The sequence below is a fragment of the Lutjanus erythropterus genome, chromosome 15 (genome assembly GCF_056507025.1).
Source record: "Lutjanus erythropterus isolate fLutEry1 chromosome 15, fLutEry1.hap2, whole genome shotgun sequence".
Taxonomy (NCBI): Eukaryota; Metazoa; Chordata; class Actinopteri; order Lutjaniformes; family Lutjanidae; genus Lutjanus; species Lutjanus erythropterus.
In genome coordinates, this window is record NC_139331.1 from 15,451,774 (window position 1) to 15,471,161 (window position 19,388).

Consider the following 19,388-nt stretch of genomic DNA (forward strand, 5'->3'; position numbering starts at 1 on the left):
ACCAACCAAATGCTGTAGATAAAATTAGCTTGCAGAACACAGGAGCTGCTACAGCCACCCTAATTTGTTGGTTTGTTTGTGTCATTGTGTGACTATGGTAAACCCAAACCATCCTTTACAACACAAAAAGCACCCAATAACACAAACAAACTAACAGATTGAGGTTAACAGCAGACCAGCATGTTCTGTGAGGTAAAATTACTGATTTTTGTTGATTTGAACAGAGCCATGTTTGTCTTCAATAACAGAGGTTTCTTGTTTGAAGAGTCTGTCTCTTGTATATTATTTTAAATATAACGTACACTTAAACTGATATTGATTTTTTATAAGTAGACCTTTCCTTAAAAAATGAAAACAGCTTTTGTTGCTTACCCACTCCACAGCAGTACACTGCTTAGCTTCTGTGCTGGAGTGCCCTTCTGCTTCTCTAAACTGGGGGCATGCTGACTGGCAGCTACTAAAGCTAATATACTGACTATTGATAAGTACCTCACACAAACCTACATCAAATAATCTGAACTATCACTCTAAATACAGACTCAACTGAACATGAGACCTTAAGACTTGACGTAGTCAATACTATTCAAACCCTAAACGAGGAGGGTCAACACTGTTAGAGCCGGCTCGGAGGAAACCAGTGAGAACCTCGTATGTAACAAACACCACCATGTTGACAGGGAATGCTCGCAGCCAGTTGATGCCTAAGCTCTTGAAGAATACTCCGACTCCCTCCACCCTCACTGTCTCAGTGATGCAGTGATAAAACCCCTTGTATCGCTTCGTCTCCCGAGCTCCGTCCATCTGCAGACGGGCTTTGATCACATCCATGGGTGTTCCCACGGTCCAACCTGCCATTCCTGCTATTCCTCCAGCCAGCATCACACCGCTCCAATCTGGAGGAAAAGACAAGACACTGACATTAACGGGACGCACTGACATTTACATTTTTATTTGCATTTTAATCTTCGAGGTCTTTGTGGCATAATGGGGGAGGTGTTCTGCCATCTGTCCTTCAAGGGATGGTTAGGATTATTTGTTTCTGAAATGGGGTTGAATGGTTTATTACCTACAGTACATGAGAGTCAACTGCTGTGGACAGGGTGAGCAACAAAACATATTTTACTCACTCCAAAAAAAGGCCCCTAAGAGTTACATTTAGAATATTTCTATCACTTTACCCTGCCATCAGATAGCCTTTTCCTATGTAAAAACTGCCGTCACATAAGCTGATCTACTGCTGCCTTGATCAGTTAGTTTGTTTGTTTGATTGTGTGACTTCAGTGTTTGAAACAGTTGGTTCAGATTCACTGATGTCACACAGTAACACTAACATATCAAGGCAGCAGTTGAGTGTGAGAGAGCAATATCTGGCTTATATAGTGATGGTTACTCAGAAAAGTCTGTCTCAGACAAAGGTAGAGTGGTGAAAATATTCTAAATATAAGATTAGTGGCTAAAATACCCTTTGTTGCTACCCCTGTCCACAGCAGTATATTGCTTTGCTGCCTACACTATTATGCTTACTGCTTCTCCAAATGACATGCATTGACAGCATTTCTCATTGAGAAGCAATAGATGCACAGTTTACTTAACTCACCCGGTCTTTTCTTGCCACTGTCTGTCAGCCACTCACAGATGGTCGCGTAAGTCAAAAAATATATGGCGAATGATGGCCCGTCTCTAAGCATGAGTGGGAGCGCTCCTCTGTAGAGCCCCGTGATCCCTTCCTCTTTGATAATACTCAGCAAACAGTGAACAGGTCCACGGTACTTGGGTTGTGGCACGTTGGTTCCTCCTCGCCTGGACTCTGTCTGACACTGCAGGCGCACTTTGACTATGTCACCTGGAGCCATCACTGATATCTGTTGGAGGCAGGCAGAAATGTCAAAAGCAAGTGTTGAACATTTACTTTTTGTGTGTTTAGGTGAAGCAGGCTTTAAAGGGATGGTTAGAATTATAGAGTAGATACCAGTCAGCACACCCCCAGTTTATGTGTATGCCATATTTCCAATGTTTTCACAGTTTTACTTTGCTGTTAGACAGCCTTTTTGGACAGAAAACCACTGTTCTACAGACCAAACACCGCTCTCTCTAAACCAACCAAATCCACAGCCAAAATCATTCATTTTACCTCTCAGAACACAGGAGTTGCTCGGCTGCCACTGCCTCAATCTGTTAGTTTGTTTGTATTATTGTGCGACTTCGGTGTTTCAAAAGGATAGTCTGGATTCACCAAAGTCATAGTTCACTTTCACCAAAGTCACACAATAACACAATCAACCAAACAGATCCAGGCAGTGGCAGACCAGCAATTCCCTTATTCTGTGAAGTAAAATTACTATTTTCGCTTATGGAGTTTGGTTGGTTTGTAGAGGGTAATATTTGGTTTATACAATAGCAGTTTCCTGTCAGAAAAGGCTGTGTGATGGCAAGGTAAAGCTGTGAAAATATTCAAAAGATAACATATGCTAAAAAAGGTCCACCTGAAACAACCAATATCAGTTTAAGTGGCTAAAATACTTATAATTTGTAATTTTTTGCCGACCTCCTCCACAGTAGTACATTGCTTAGCTTCCATGCTGCTTCTCCTGTGTACCGACCAGCATCTACTAAACTGACTCTGAGCTGACTATCGTTAAGTAACACACACAAACGCACTTCAGACAATCCAAACTATCCCTTTAATTTCACATGACAAATATACACCTGCTTGTGATTTATGCATTGCATTACTCTTTACAGTCTAAACTGCAGGTGAAATGAAGCACATGTTTCAATAGTTTTCAGAGGGTTTGTAAACCTGAATCTGTTACCTGAGTTATACCCCCTGCCAGCCCAGACAGGAAGACTTCTAGTTTGGTGTTTGGACCACCAGCAGCTCCTCGTGCCTGGCTTAGACACTGCAGGCAGTTCCTGTATGTGCCAAAAACCACTGAGGACGTCATGGATATAGTGGTGATGGGTAAGGACATGCCTTTGAAGAAGCCGTGCACCTGATGACACAAGTGAGAGCAGCCAAACTTTAACCAATCTATCACGTTTTTCAGCAAATAAATTGTCTTCATATTCTGATTCCGATGGCCAACTGATGATGTGCAGATACTGAATATTTTTTATCTAAGACAGTTGTTGAAAATGTGTAGTTCTCATATTGTTACACCTCTGATAATATTATCGAACCAATAATAACATGTTTACCACACATGGGCTCCATTGCAAACTTTAATCTTGCCCAACTGGTCTTCCAGACTCCCTGGACAGTGTCACATTAGGACATACTAACATACTTTCCAAGTACACTTAAAAACATGTCTCATGACAACTACACTAGTTCCCTAGCTGGGCAGTATAGAGATATGATATTGATACTGTGATGCGAAACTAGAGATCGTCTGAGATTTTAGATATTGTCATACCATGATATGTTGTAAGTGTTGTCTTTTCCTGGCTTTCAAAAGCTGTTATAAAGTGATATTTTCTGAACCTACCAGGCTGCTCTAGGTGTTTTATCATTTGTCTTTTCACACTTTTTCATTATATCCACATTACTGATGATAACTTAACAAAAAAGCACCAACAGTCATCCTTACATTATTGTCATAATATCTATATTCAGGTATTTGGTCAAAAATATTGTGATACTGGATTTATCCATATCACCCAGTCTTACTTTAAACACTTCTGGGTGCATCATATACAAGAAAACCATCACCATTTGAGAATTTATGGTGTGTTTTTTAAAGACAAAGTGTAAATTGAGATATATATTGTATCTTGTGCCATAGCCAAAAAATATCACTATATTAATTATAAGCCATGTCGCCCAGTCCAACCAGTTCCACTTACTCCTTCCTTTGAAAACGTTGCCGCTGCACACTGCCATATTCCAGTGAACTGTTTCTGCGTTTGGATCCGGACCTAGAAAGACACAGGACATGATGTAAACTGAAACACTGCACATTATTAAAAGTTTCATTATTTAAATTATGTTCTTTTTTAATAGAGCCATCATAAATGTTTCAATTTAACTTCCTGTACCTTCACAGTGTCCAGAGGGTAGCCCACTGCAACTCCACATGCCCCTGTGTGTTTTACAGAAAAGAGAGCATCAAGGACATAAGAGAGGCACAGCGATGCTCAAGGTTATGGACTTTAACTGCAGCACTTTTAATAATGTGCAGTGTTTCAGTTTATTTAATGCCACCATTGTCATGGATTTTATCTTTCTGTCCATATATCAAAAGGAGGAAGTACACAGGAGTCCAATATGTCTTATGCTGAAACTGGTTTGATAATACTTGGCCAAGGAGAATGAAGAAATAATGACATTAATGTTTCAGTCCTCCGGGATAGTCTTTAAACATTCACAAGGTCAGAGCCAACACACTGAATTAGCCTATTGGTCTGCAAATCCAAACACATGAATTATGAATACACAAGGTCTGAGACCACAGTTCAACACCCTTGGCTCCATAGGGTCAGTGTTATCCAAACCAGATTACAGTTACATCTTCTCTGTTCAAAGAGACAAGACAAACACCTCTCTGACCTCAGCCACCATAGAAACACTATTGGGTTGTCCCCTTGTTTATCTGAAAGGAGAAGACAGCTGCATCTGCTGTCTTGAAGAGAGACAGCATATCTGTTAAAAGTTAGTGTAGGCCTCTCAGTGGCTCCAAGGCCTTAGCATATTGCCTAAAAATTGGAAAATTACCCAACAACCATGTTTTTTTTCCAATTTTGTGAAATATAGCAGGCTACCTTAAGATGTAATTGAAACTCCTGTGGGAGTTTTTTTTTCTCAGCTCTTAGTAAGATTATTAAACTGGTTTAGAGTAGAGATGACAGATAAACAGATGTATTATTTTAAAACACACTGCATTTTATATATATATGTATATGTTTCCTCTGAGCTGCCTATGAAACCTTACTGTCTCTGATGAATGATCACTGACTCGACTGTAATTTGTAACTTGTTAAGTTACATTGTAATTTCCCAATTTTCTCAGGAGATTCCTGTTTTTCAGTGCCCTCTCTCTATTTCCCCCCAGAATTCCCAGTGTTCCTCCTGATTTATGACTAGATTGCAAAACTTTTTTCTTTTTCATTATCACAACCAGTTTATTACACTGTACATTGTCTCAAAGTTGGCAAGTATGGGTCTGTACGTCAGTTTACGTCCACTACTAGTACCACTTAATTCTTCAAGTTAGCTAAGTTAGCTTTAGGATATATGTTTACAGATACAACATGTAAAACAGGACAAGCAAAAACAATTTGACAAGATACTTACAGTTCATGTTTAACAACAGGGTTTATCTACTCCTCTCATATGCTGTCATGTTGTAATCTCAACATGCACGCTTACAGTAACAGTTAGCTACGAGGCTATGTGTCAAACACTCCAGCCAACTCAGGCTAACGTTAGGTGACAAACTAGCTACTTTAGCGTTAGCTGTTACCTGCAATTGATCCAGACACAAAGTCAACGATATGCATCTTGTCAGGTGGTCACTGACGGGCAGATACTTGTCAAATGAGTCCCCATTCTTCTTCTAGCGTGTGGTGCAGAACCATAACCTTGAATTGTTGCTGTTACATCACGTGTAGCAAAGGCGTGTCTTACTGCTAGCCAAACAGCGTCGACTGGGAGCATCGGCCCCGACTGGTCCCGACTATACCCGAAAATAGCCGAATGTTCAGTATTCGCAAACAGGTGGTTAACAAAGACAAAAAGCATGGAAGACAAACATTTTGAAGTTTTAAGTGTTTCAAATCATGCTTTACCATAAAAACGTATGATGTCACATATCATCTTGCAGCTGTACATTCAATTCAGTTCATTCAATTCAACATTACTGTCAGTTCACTTATGCTATAGGTATACAACGTAATGGAAAACTTTCATGCCGGTCTAACCGTAACTCTAACATCAGTGGTTCAAAAACATGGGTTCCATCCCAAGGATACCATGGCACTCTGCCAGGGCGTCTGTGAAAAGCTTTCAGATTCATTCAGTTGAAATGATCATAACATATATATAAATATTTATTTATTTATCTATTTTACAAAAGCCTTCCTCGTAGCCTGCATAATTTAGTGATTAGTCTTTTAGCAATAATTGTTTACTACTATTTCCTTTCCACGATTTTATAGGCCTTTTATAGAAGTTTTTTAAAAAAGGCTATGTGTAATCCCTTCTACCTTGTAAGGGGTCCTTGGCTGAGGAATAAATTAAGAACCTCTGCCTAACATGACAAACAAAATGCCTATGTACAATAACGAAGAGATCATAACACAGCGCAGCAGAACAAAACAGCAGTCGATGAAAACAGAGAATAATTGTAGAGTTGTTTTGTACAGTAAGGTATAATGACTATTAATGGCATTAGCGGTCAAAAACAATAAATTTGTTCATAACGAAACCGCCTCCCTCCGCTGACGGTAGCCCTCATGGATAGCCCATTAAAAAGCAAAACATCACACGGCACAAATGACGCACTTCAACATTGGGAGCCCTTGCCGTTTGCAGCCAATGAATGACGAGGATTACGTCCGAAGCGGGGTGTCGGCGTCATTTCTCCGTTCTGATTGGCTAGAAACTCTACCCGACGCCGGTAATACCCACCCCCTGCTCGTTACTTCCTGCGAAGCTAGCTTGCCTGCTACAGAAATAAACCTCCTTGATGCAGGCGGCAGCGGGCAGGGTGTCCGCATTGACTATAAGCGCCACGCCGGTTTATGGAGGTCGTGTAGGTCAGCCGGAGAATTTTGTTGTACTAAATAGAGAAGAAGCTTAATAACGGGTCAGGGAAAGCAAAATAGAGAGCATTTGTAGACTGTCGGTTGTTTTAGGGGGACTCGTAACTAGCTAACTAGCTAGCTAAGAGACGCTAACTGAAAGTGTCAATTAGACCGTTAGCTAGATTAGACAGATAAGAACAGTGACAGGTGTGGAACGGAGTAAACGGGTTGAAAAAACGTTTCATACAATCACTGAAAGCCTGTTTGATTAGCATTGGGTGACATTTAACGGTAGTCTTAGCTAACCTGCAGGCGCGGTGATGGACTTCGTTGCAGGATGCATCGGAGGTAAGTCAGTGGCAGCTGCACTTTATCTTATTATTTGCCAGGTGAGTGGGGTACAATTTCCAACAAGTCGCCTTTATTTGAAACATCATAGCTTTACCTAGCTCGGGTTGAATGCCCCTCTATTTTTCTTTAGCAGTAGCAAACCACAAACATACCCACCACCCTTCCTAATCTGATGTAACTCCATCACAAGATTTCAAGTGTATTTTCGAAATACCACCGCCGGTCGGCACACTAAAGCCAATACTGTAAATTGTCTAAATACCGCTGATTGCTTTTGACCTGGTGCCAGACTTTGACTTTGAATGACTGTTAAGTTGTGAGAGGCTTATTCTGCCTTAGCTGCAGGGTCAACTAGGAAATGATAATGCGAAGTTCATTATTGCTGAAGGCTTTCCTTTTCTATGTCCATACAGTAGTTTAGTGGTAGTTAAAAAAAAAGTCATACAGAAAGTTTAATTGAATATGTTGACCATCAAAGACAAAAGTTGTATTTAATTGAATCAACCAGGCCTCTGGTATGTCCATTGTACATTAGGGCTGGGCAATAGATCAATATTGTATCACGATCACTATCGTGTTATGAGACGAGATATCATTTTAGATTTAGATTCAATAGTCAACTCTACAATATCTAAAAAATGATGTTTGATTTTGTCCATATTGTAAATAAAAGTTTTGCATCATAGATCTTAATAAAGGTAAGTCATATAGCAAAATGTACTTGAATAACTATCAGGGCTATGTATTTGCTAGCATCTTGCGATCAATATGTATCACCATACAGTGATTACAATTCAGTATATTCCGCTTTATTGCAGTACAGTGAGCAGGGTGATATAATGCTATTTTTTGACTAATTTTAGGAAAACATTGTGACAGTATTAAGAACACACAACTGTATGCAAAAGGTTTTGGAAAAAGATTTCTTCTTTATGCAATGAGAAGAGTGAAGTTAGATAATTACACTGTTATCTAGCAGTCAGGGGTTTAAACATAACACAAAATACACCACAGCCAAGATTCTTTGCATCTATCAAGTATCACAATTCACTGTTTCAAGAATTGAGTCAGTATCACAAAACATAATATTGCAATACTTAAGTGTGTCGATATTTTCTTCCGCCCCCACTCATTGTGCAGTAAAATGATCCCTGTCGGTGTTAAACTATTATATATGTTTTTGGATATTTATTACCACTGGTGTAGATGTTTGAGGTTGAGCTCAGTTTCACTACTGTATTTACAGTTAGGTAGTTTAATCTGCAGCAGTGCCAATGGGAAAGAAATGTTTACTGTTTCAGGTCTTCCCCACAAAGGGTGCAGTGACCTTCTGCATTTCTCCCTCGAGTCACTTGTGCACCCTGTTGAGAACCGAAAGCATGCAAACACTACACAAGTGCAACCCGAGCTTTCAGGCTAGGATGGCTTGGCTGTTTTAGGTTTCCACACACACCATAGGCAGGTGTCATGAATCAGTGCACACCCCTTCACAGACCAATCCCATGCACTCCTGACAGACAGCAGACCATGTGGTTTTCCACCCTCTCACAGTGTGGTACATTTCAGGGTACTATCTACACTCAGATGGGAGGCTCATTGCTGCTGTTTCAGGAAAATGAAAATGAAGTTAACTAATTTGAAAGCAGCAAAGTTTACATTGAAGCCTGCATCCTTGGACATGAAAGGATGGGTGGTGTCACTGAAAAATGATATGACCATGATGCAACACTCTCCTCTGCTTGTTTTTCCTGTATTCCGATCATACCAGTGCATTGAGGTCAATGACCGCTTGTCATTGTGTCAAACACACGCGGCCTGCTTGTGTTCTTTTCCTGGCTTACAGCTGGGACTCTCTCCTGATTGGCTCTTTTTACAAATGGGTCAGGTGACAAAGCAGGTGCTTATGTAGGATTAGCTTGCTATGGTTTGTTTACACACAGGTGGACCAGTAATTTCAAGTCTGTTTTTTCACTATAATTACTATTATGAAAGCTGTTAAAGTTGTGTTTTCTTGTGTAATTCTTTAAATGGCATATACGATATTTTTTGCAAGAAAAAAAACAATTAACAATAAATTCAAAACATCACAATGACATAACAAAGTGTTTGCTAACTTGTGATGGGAAGTATCCCTTTATTTCTAGTTTTATTTTAAACTGTTTATTGATAATATAAACAGAAAGCATTGTCTTTTTTCAGTAATACACCAAATTAAATACCCTGACATATCATAGGGGTTTGTTACATTGATGCAGAAATTTGGCTTGGGCAATGAAATAATAGTAAGATGTGTCAGCAATAGACACGTGATCAATAGCAATAAGAAAATAGTCCAGTAAAATGTTAAATAGTTTCACTTAAATGAGAACCACAATGAGAGCACATAATGAATACACACTGGCTTATAAACAGCCTATCATATTCCTTAATAATAGAGTGTTACAAGTGCAAACAGCCAATCATTTAACAGATGTGCTGTTTGGTTGCACCATCAACATGTGACACAACAACAGAAACTATGTGAAGTGAGAAGAAGGGTGCATCGAGGAAATTGTTAAGTAAAATAATACAGGTTAGCTTACCAGTATGGCAGTTTTAAGTCTATTACTTGTATACCCTTTAAAAATGAGGTGGATAAATTCAAAGTAAGGTAGTTAAATTAAAAATAAAGTGCTTCAATTCAACATTTCTCCTGCTTGTTAAAAAATGATAAATAACTATTGATATGAACTGAAATTAAACATTATATCATCCAGCCTTAGTAAAATTATAGAAAAGTCTAGCACTGTCATAATGCAGTGTAACTTATTGATTAGCAACATTGCCCACAGTGATCTAGCACACCCACAGATATTAAGACATTTCTAACACAGTATAAACTGTATATCAAAATGTTGTGGTCAGTCCTTGAACTATTATTAGGTTTCAACATAGACTCAGGTGAGAAACCCAAACTGGCATCAGCACATGGGCATCTGCTGCACAAGCCTGCATTATGTAACTTTCAAAGGCAAGCTAAAGAAAGTTTTAGGAGGTGATGATGAGCTGGCTCTGGTTGTGTTCCCCTGGAGGAGATGGCAGCATTCTCCAAAGTTACACAACAGTGCTAGCGGCAAGAGGTTTGGCCTTCAAAGAATGGCCAAATGGGACGGAAATTTGTTAAATGAGCCTGATATGTCAGTGGGTCCACAACAGAGACACACCCTGGAATACCAACAAGAGTGTTTTACTGTGTGATAACCAATACACATAGTAAGAGAGGTGAAAAACAGCTGATTTCGGTTAAGAATCTTGGAACAATCACATATAAATCTTGTTTTGTAAGAATGAGCTGAAATCAAATGCTGTTTTTGATAATACAAAACAATACGGTATAAAATCCCCTTTAATCAGGACAGATCATGATTATACATTGCCGATTGTATTTTTCTCACTGTTCTTTCCTTTGTCTCCAGGTGCTGCTGGAGTCTTGGTTGGACACCCATTTGACACAGTTAAGGTGGGCAAAGTTTTTTTCTTTTTCTTTTTTTTTTTTTTAGGCATAATGCAATTACAGTTTTATAACAACTTAATAGGTGGTTTTAGCGAAGTCTCGGTTTGAATGCACCTTTTTTAAAATACTGTTTTAAAAACCAAGTTAAGTCTGTTTATTCAAACAGATGCACAAATGCACACACGCACGGACACAAACACACACACACACACACACACACACACACACACACACACACACACACACAAAACCACCATGGCCTATTAAGAAATTGCCTTACAGCAAACAGATAGACAAGTCAGTAGATTTGTTGCTGGCTGCATCTGATAGAGATAACAGATGATTTCATATATTTATATTTTAAAAAGAAGCTCATAAAACCTGAATGCTCATCTGAGGGTAAGAACAGTAGTGAGCAAAGATGGATGATTTAATATTCTGCACCTCTGACTGAACCAGATTTAACTGACTTCACTATTACAACAAAAACGAAGAAGACTCTGACTCTTCAAATGTTCACTTATTTTTGTTCTAGTCACGTACGTTAAAAACACTTCAAACATACGTTGGCTTTTATAGAGCATTTTTTTGTTTTAGAATTTAAATTAAATGTTTTGATGTAATCTTTCAAAATCATAATTATATTAGCAGAATAATAAATGATCATATAAATTTCTCATAACTTATTATTTATCGTGCATCCCTAATTGTAAAGGGTTAACTGACTTGAACATTAGTCATTGGGAATTTCTAATACTCCCTTTACCTCTGTTGTGATTGAATTGGTGTTCCAGGGTTTGAATGAGCACTGAAGAGTGTCTTCTTTTCCAGGTCAGACTGCAGGTCCAGAATGTTGATAAGCCTCTATACCGTGGGACCTTTCACTGTTTCCAGTCCATCATACGACAGGAATCGGTATGTGGATTCATTTCCCACACAGATCTAATGCTAATATATGCAGTCAGTATTATTACTGATGGATGATTATGGAGATTAGATGCTGATACCAGCATTGAGTATCGGTCAGATACTGTCTTCATGTACTCATACTCGTACTCATAAAACTCTGATACCCCACCCCCAATACTACATCACAAACAACAGAGCAGAGCAGAGTTCAAGGTGTTTGCTGATGCTCACCCTCTTTTCTTGGTTGTGAAGTAATTATCAACAAGAGACTTGCTGTCCATCAAATTCCATGTAAAACTGAAAAAAATGCATTGAGCACACCTGTAGACCGCAGGCAGCCGCTGTCCAATAAGTCCCGGGAGCATAAACTAGTTGAATGCCTTGGCTAGTTAATCCAAAGACGAAGAAAAAAACACTGCTGCCACCAGTCTGTAACCCTCTTTTCTTCATAATAAGCTGCAACAAATTGTCTTTGTGAACTCTTCTTTACTCTCTTGTTAACCTTCACCAAAATGGCATGACAGCACACCTAACTTCACTCTTTGGGGCTCACAGCAGGGTAAACAAAACTGTTGGACATGGCACCACATTCATACCCGTTCCCCCTAAACAATGGCAGGTAGGAACTAATTAGCTCTTAGACAAGTGGGACTTAAGTACTACACATGTAAATGTGTAACTGAAATACTAGTTAAAGTGCTGTAGATGATAATGAAATCATTATATGTAACAGTAAACTTAATTCTTCAAGTTCAGAAGAATGTTGTGGAACTATTCCTACTGAAATATGTAGGAAGCCGCACTGCTTGATACGGGAACACAAAAGTTAGATAAAATAACTTATTACAAATAACCCAAAAATGTAATGTGTACAGTAACCATGGTTACACTAGCAGCAGGAAAAAGCAACAGTGATCTGTTACGTTTAGAAAGTGGGGAACATCTGATAAAAATAAAACAAGTGGTATCGGTGCATCCCTAATGGTGATGTTATCTGTGGCCTTGACATATGTGAAGATTTTCCAGTCTGGGGTTGATTGAAGTGTTTTATCTTAAGGTGGCTTGTTGCTATCATTAGCCCATTATTGACCTTTCTGGGCTGTAAAGCTGGCCATTCTCAATGACACTTGTGTAATAGTTGGGTTTGACAGAATTAATCTTTGGCAAGGTCCAGTGGCTGTGGCTGAACCTAGATAGCTGTTATGGTCTGTGAAGTCAGTAAGGTCAGAGTGACCTGATAGTTGAGTTATGTCACTCTCAGTCGTATGACTGAGTGGGGCACTTTCAGTGAGGCCATTGTGGGGAGGGGGGCACTTTGGGTGGGGATAAGTTTAGTTTTAGTGGAAGACATCAGACTTGTTTGGTTTGGTTGTTTTCAAGCATCATAGAGTTTTGTGTTTTCCTGTTGACCTGATTAATCTTTTTTCTGTACTTTTGCTGTAATCATGGTGATTTTTACCCCTTTTGTTATATTTTCTCCCAAACACCTAGGATGACTATTTTCAGCCTGAGAAGTGTATTTAAAAATCTAATTTACATCACAGGATTTGTTATTCAAAGTGCTGACACATTCTAGTGCCGAGGCAAACTGAAGGAGCACATATTTATAGGACCATTGTTTGAATAGCCCGGGGGGTGTTTTTTCACTTTCCTTGCAGGTACCTTTACTACTACTACTAGAATGACAGGGAGTGACAAAAATGGTTGTCCTTGTGTCATACTCTATACAACAACAAAAATAAAATAGAGGTCATGATTGGAAAGGTGTTTCTCACTGTAATGGGAACACAAGTAAACAGTGCTGTGAGAGCCATATGCTAGAGTTGTTCTTAAATGTTTGTATTTGAGGTTAGGGCTGCACCTAATGATTTTTTTTTTTAAACTGTTAATCTAATGATTATTTTTTCGATTAGTCGAATAATCTAACGGCTAATTTATTGATTATTCCAATGTTTTTTTTTTTAATTTGGTTGCTATAACAATTCATTTTACCCCAAATAATAATCAAAAACTTGTCTCATTAATATTTAAATATTTTATCCAGTCATAATCTTGACACATGATAATAGTGGCATATTTCAAAATTAGTCTAACTTGCACACTATTTAATAGACTATATTTGTGAGATGCCTGATAAGAAACATATTGGACCTAAAATTAAAAAGGATTGCTCTAATGTATTTTAATTTAAGCTTTGTGTCAACCCTTTCACTTAATTGGAGAATCTTTGAATGAAGTACTTGACTCAAAACTTAAAATGGTCATGAGATGTATTTATTTCATCACAAGAGTAAGCCTCATATGCAGATAAGATTATCTTTGGCAATTTAATATAACACAATTTTGGACAATAATAACAGTCTGTAACATTACTTTGAACTTCCTGGCGTGGAGCATAGTGTAACATTACCAGTAGTACTCTAGTGTTTTTCCATCAAGTTTTAATGTGGAGCAGTTGTACTGCTGTGAGAAGACATTTCTAACTTGCAGAGCTTATAAAGAAGCATGCTGTCATGTCTCTGTCTAAAATACTCGGGGGAAATACAGCGGGAACAGTTTGCTCACTCTCTTTCTTGTCATACCTTTCAGAAACGCAAACATGCCCAAATAATAAAAATAATATTAATTAAAAAGATGCAGACACTTTTATCTAAAGTTGCTGACAGTTAACATAAGACCATAAAAGTTTTTGTTTACTATAGAGAAAAATGAGGCCCTGGGTGCTGGTAGTTGTAATAGTGATGTGCAAACATACCTTGTCTGAAGTGATGTCTCTGACCCTCTCCACAGGTCCTGGGTTTGTATAAAGGCATTGGATCCCCTATGATGGGCCTTACATTCATCAATGCTATAGTGTTTGGTGTCCAGGGAAACACCATGCGGCTGCTGGGACACGACACCCCCACAAACCAGTTCCTTGCTGGTGCAGCAGCAGGTGCCATCCAGTGTGTCATCTGCTGCCCCATGGAGCTTGCTAAAACCCGCATGCAGATGCAGGGTACCGGAGAGAAGAAGTCCTCCAGGAAGCTGTACAAGAACTCCCTGGACTGCTTGGTGCGCATCTACAATCGGGAGGGTGTGCGGGGCGTAAATAGAGGCATGGTGACCACATTCATCCGTGAGACGCCTGGCTTTGGGGTGTATTTCCTGGCCTACGACGTGCTGACGCGCAGCCTTGGCTGTGAGCCGGACGACCGCTACATGATTCCCAAGCTACTGTTTGCTGGGGGCATGGCTGGCATTGCCTCCTGGCTCTCCACCTATCCTGTGGATGTGATCAAATCGCGTCTGCAGGCAGATGGGGTGGGTGGAGTCAACCAGTACAGCAGCATCGCTGACTGTGTGCGACAGAGTGTCAGGAGAGAGGGCTATATGGTGTTCACACGAGGCCTCACCTCTACGCTGCTACGAGCCTTCCCTGTGAACGCAGCTACCTTCGCCACTGTCACCTTAGTCCTCATGTATGCCCGGGGCGTGGAGGATGGACCTAAAGACTGTGAGCCGGCTCAGCCAAGCCACCACGCACAGAGCCTGTGACAGCGCAGAGGGTCTCACCCTCAACCTGGGCACTTTACAAGAGCATGGGAAGACAAAATATGCAGAAGAACCATTTATTACTGCCAGAGTAGTCATTCCCATATTCGAGTCAGAAAAAACCTGGTTCATGTCAAAAGGAAATGAAAGAAAAACATATTTATTTTTAGCAATAATTTAAGTTTCCGGTTTGCCTCTAGAGATGCAGACTTGTAAAGGAGATGGTGTTTCCTCTGATGAGAGTGGAACTTTGGAGCTACGATATTCATGAAAGTTTTTACCTGCAGCTTTTACCTTTGAGAAACCTCTTCTGTTTAAACTTGTTACTGAGCCACAACTGATAGTGTGGCTTGGTAGTATGTATACTGTAGACACTGGAAGTTGTCTCTCATATATCATGAAATGTGCAGGATTTAACTGCATTTGTATATATCGTTGAATTTGATTAACTTCTTTTTTAACTCGTGTTGGAAACATTTTCCTGCCTTACTGTATAATATGATGGAAGGAAGCTGAAGCACCTGTTTGTATCTGAACTGTATCCTCTGAAGAGCCAAGAGAGAAGGAATGTAGCATTTGATAAGTGTGCAGAACTTATCACTTGTGTCTGCTCTCGAACCAAAAACATGTTGCAGCTATAATCTAATCCTCACTAAAGCACTATGAGTCCACACAGCACGTCGTCAGTAAAAATCCACAGTTGTAAAGAGCTCTTCAGGGACAGAAAGCAAAGTGTCTGCTGTGTGAATCAGGATTACAGATGGCGTTATGTTTTATGTCTTGTGTGGCTGTCTGTCTGGCATGTTGTTTCACTGAGTAATGATAAGTTTTATCATTGTGACTTTACTACTGTATTAAAGGCCTGATCCAGAGGTGGAACATGGCGCTGCATGTGGCAGCCATACTGTTTTTTTTATTTTATTTTATTTTTGTAAATTTTGGTTATCAGTTATTTTTAATACATTGTATATATTTAGACATATTTTAAAGCTGTACATGATCCATCATTGGGGAGGGAAATTTATGATTGGACCTCCCTTCAAAGTTCAACCTGAGGGACAAACAAACATATCCCAGTATTTACGATGGCCCTTGTTCATTTGACTTTGCTCTTATTTAATGTCTTGTCAGATATTATTGTGCCACCTTTAATGTAAACCCAGGGGTCAGCATAGGTAATTTGTGGCAGTTCGTTTCATGCGTGTTCTGGTTGGGAACATTTAAGTAAAATTCATCCCAAAACAACCACATTTGTACCCAGAAGCACTAGAACATTTTGGTATTATACAATCTGCAAATGTGAGAGGATTGTTTCAACAGAAAACAAACAGTACATTTTTCTTTTAACGGTTGATGAATAAATGATCCTTAAATGGTGCAGAAAATATATATATATATGTAACAATATATGTTACTTTTGGTTACTGTTTATTGAGCAAAAAGACCTTGTTCAGTGTTCACTATCCCTGTGGAAGATTTTGAAGGTATTGTTTCCTTAAACTTGACAAATGTGGATTTGTGTGTACATATACCTAATCTGGATTGGGACTTTAATTAGACTTATTTATTTTTGAAGTTGCTATATTATCTACTGTACAAGTATTGTTAATGAGTGGGAATTGTCTGCTTTCTGCATGTGTGTGGTCGGTATCAGATGATTTTGTCTGCATTCTATGCCCGATGTTGAATTTCTTGCTGTGAAGCAATCACAGTTTCTCCCGTACAAATGTGTCAGTTCCCATCAAAGCAGTAAATCGTCAGTACAACTGATAATCTGTTCCCCTGAATGCTTTTCCAGACTCTGTATGCAGTTGCAAAACAACAGCAAATCGCACTACTGTTGTTGTTTGTGAAGGAATGCAGTGAAAGGCTGTCGGAGAATGGAAAGTCACAGATGCACTAAAACCTTCAGTGTGTTGAATGTATCACACCCGTGTTCACTCACAGGTGGTCAGACTGAGTTGAAAGACAAAGAGATTTCTTGGAAACTTTTTTGTAAATTGAAATGTCACTAGTTTGAATTGTTCAAAGCTGCTGAGAGAAGCTCTCAAGTTTGTTTTTTGGTTTGATGAAAAATGAAAGTGGAGGCAGTACAAAGGGATACTTGGTAGGTCTGTAGAAGCTGCTTATGTATAATCAAGAACTGCACCTCTTGAACAGTGACTGTTATCTCTATATAAGGTCGATTACATCTGAAATTTGGTGATTGCCATTTGACAGCTAACATTTAATCCAGCTGATGTGAAAGATGCAATATGTACAGGATGTAACTGTATTAATGTGTTTTGAAGTGTCAATGTAAATATATATATATACTGCATACATATATAACATATTTTTCAGTCTAATGTAGTTGTGTGGTTCCCTGAATGTCTGAGTTTGAGCAGTTTTTAAAGTCTCCATTTGACCAGTTTGAGTTCGCTGTTACACTGAAGAGATTTTAACTGAAAAACTGAGACAATATTTTTGTAACATAGTCAGACATAACCTGTTTGTCTAGATTTGTCACTGAGGATCTGTACAAATGGGTAAATAAAAATAAATTCAGCAGCTGTTTGTTTGGAATCTAGCTCACTCTACGCTTGTACTTATGAATACAGCATTACACATTTTTGATAAGCACAAAATGTGCTTGTGGATTATGACAACAGTTCCCATAATTGCCAAATGAGGACATTTACAGTCCGCTCCCTATGAAAAACATACCAATCTCATCAACGAATAATGAGGCCTAATGGGGTGTTATTGTTTACTGCTACATGAGACCAGTACATCATCAAGCAGAAAACTTATTAGATTTGTACCAGAGCCTGACTGACACTGGAGTTTTTTTTTCGGCCAAAACCACTACTAGGGATTAGAAACAATCTGATAGCGATATATCGACTGATATTCTTTATACAGAATGTAATATGATAGTTGGGCTGGGTGTCGAGAACCAGCACTAAACCAACACCAGCTCCTGACTGGTGAGGAATGAAATATTGATCATGCTCTTGGACATACGATACTGCTGTCAGTATTTATAACGTCACATAAACAGTTGACAGGACAAAATGTTAAAAAGTCTGGACTCACTTTACTAAACTTGATGAAAATGCAACTAAATGGCATAATTCAGGAAACAAATTAACTTATTTCTGCAAAAAATTGGAATAAATGTTGAGCATTTTCACATCTTTTTATGTCATGTCTTTATTTTTGGACCAAATTATGTAGAGAAGTATCAATAAGAGTATCGATTGTCAGTATATCAATATCAGTCAATGTCAAATGTGATTATTAAATATTTGTGAGAAAGATATATAATAAATGGACATCTAGTATCAGCACATATTGGACGACATATATGCTGGTGCCATATACGTGTTGACTGATATTTGGGCTGGGCTCTTAATTTGTACATTTTACAGCGCAATAATGCACTTTTTCTTTACATAGACACACAAATAGTAAGTCACTGTCTCAAAAACATTAACATGTGAAGAAATCTAGTCTGTTAAAGGTCAACGAAGTCACTATAATGTGTAAAAGTCCCTCTGGTTACTATTCTCCCAGCTAGGCGTGACACGGCATTTTATGTAGTTAAGTTTGTGAGTGTGTGAGGCTCCAAGTTTACACATAAACTTTTTTTCTTCCCACGTAGATTTATTGATAAACCTGGTTATTTGAGCATTCAACACAAGCAATGCCCCCTGCTGTCTGGTAACACCCAGTGTGTGCTTCATGAAGCTTAAGAAGGTGCTGCAGAAGAAACCAGTCAGCACTGCTCGCACTCTTCTGGGTAACACTGAGTGAACCACTCACATATAAAATCATTGTGGTGTGAACTACATTTGACTAAATTGTTGATCATTATGGCTGAATGGTCAGCTGCCAAACAAAATGTCCAAATTTGGTCCTTATTTAGTTCTTATGGGTATCTATACAGTAGTTGAGACATATATATGTGAGAAGTTATAGCTGTGTATAATATCAAATCTGCCGTGCACAAGTGTATATGGTTAATTCAAAATGCATGTGCTTATGTGCATGATATTGCACATAATGTCCCGTTAATGCACATTTTAAATTGAATGTCTTCAAACAGGTTTTTCAAGACAGGGGAATAGAAAAGCTGGAAAGCATCCATTACAAAGATATGATCACTTTTCCTGAGGAAATGCTCAGGAAAATATTGTCGCCTAGGGAGCAGGCAATGTGGTGCCGAAGTGCCATCTGCTGATGAGTGGTGGTAAGTGCAACAACAACTTAGTGGGTCACTGAGTTCATATGAATTAAAGAGAAAGAATGAAAGGCAGAAAGAAAGAAAGAAAGAAAAGAAAGAGTTTTAAGTATTTAAACAATTCAGATAAAG

General features: G+C 38.9%; 2 protein-coding genes across 2 annotated transcripts; one reads left to right on the plus strand and one right to left on the minus strand.

Annotated features, from left to right (window-relative positions):
• Positions 1 to 427: 427 nt before the first annotated feature.
• On the minus strand, positions 428 to 5,969 carry slc25a47a (solute carrier family 25 member 47a). Its single transcript, XM_084738072.1, has 6 exons — positions 5,463 to 5,969; positions 4,039 to 4,082; positions 3,847 to 3,918; positions 2,814 to 2,993; positions 1,598 to 1,862; positions 428 to 893 (listed from the first exon to the last, which is right to left on the minus strand). Exons 1-6 carry the CDS (start codon positions 5,497 to 5,499, stop codon positions 580 to 582), a joined length of 912 nt encoding a protein of 303 aa, XP_084594198.1. The 5' UTR covers positions 5,500 to 5,969; the 3' UTR covers positions 428 to 579.
• Positions 5,970 to 6,656: 687 nt separating this feature from the next.
• On the plus strand, positions 6,657 to 16,422 carry LOC146314188 (mitochondrial basic amino acids transporter-like). The gene is made up of 4 exons (XM_084737733.1): positions 6,657 to 7,092; positions 10,551 to 10,594; positions 11,420 to 11,503; positions 14,288 to 16,422. Exons 1-4 carry the CDS (start codon positions 7,065 to 7,067, stop codon positions 15,032 to 15,034), a joined length of 903 nt encoding a protein of 300 aa, XP_084593859.1. The 5' UTR covers positions 6,657 to 7,064; the 3' UTR covers positions 15,035 to 16,422.
• Positions 16,423 to 19,388: the final 2,966 nt, after the last annotated feature.

Coding starts and splice junctions, on each gene's coding strand:
- slc25a47a (XM_084738072.1), bottom strand. CDS start 5,499: ATGCATATCGTTGACTTTGTGTCTGGATCAATTGCAG. Junction 4,083..5,462: donor TGTGTCTGGATCAATTGCAG/GTAACAGCTAAC, acceptor TAAAACACACAG/GGGCATGTGGAGTTGCAGTG. Junction 2,994..3,846: donor CAACGTTTTCAAAGGAAGGA/GTAAGTGGAACT, acceptor TTGTGTCATCAG/GTGCACGGCTTCTTCAAAGG.
- LOC146314188 (XM_084737733.1), top strand. CDS start 7,065: ATGGACTTCGTTGCAGGATGCATCGGAG. Junction 7,093..10,550: donor CGTTGCAGGATGCATCGGAG/GTAAGTCAGTGG, acceptor CTTTGTCTCCAG/GTGCTGCTGGAGTCTTGGTT. Junction 10,595..11,419: donor ACCCATTTGACACAGTTAAG/GTGGGCAAAGTT, acceptor CTTCTTTTCCAG/GTCAGACTGCAGGTCCAGAA.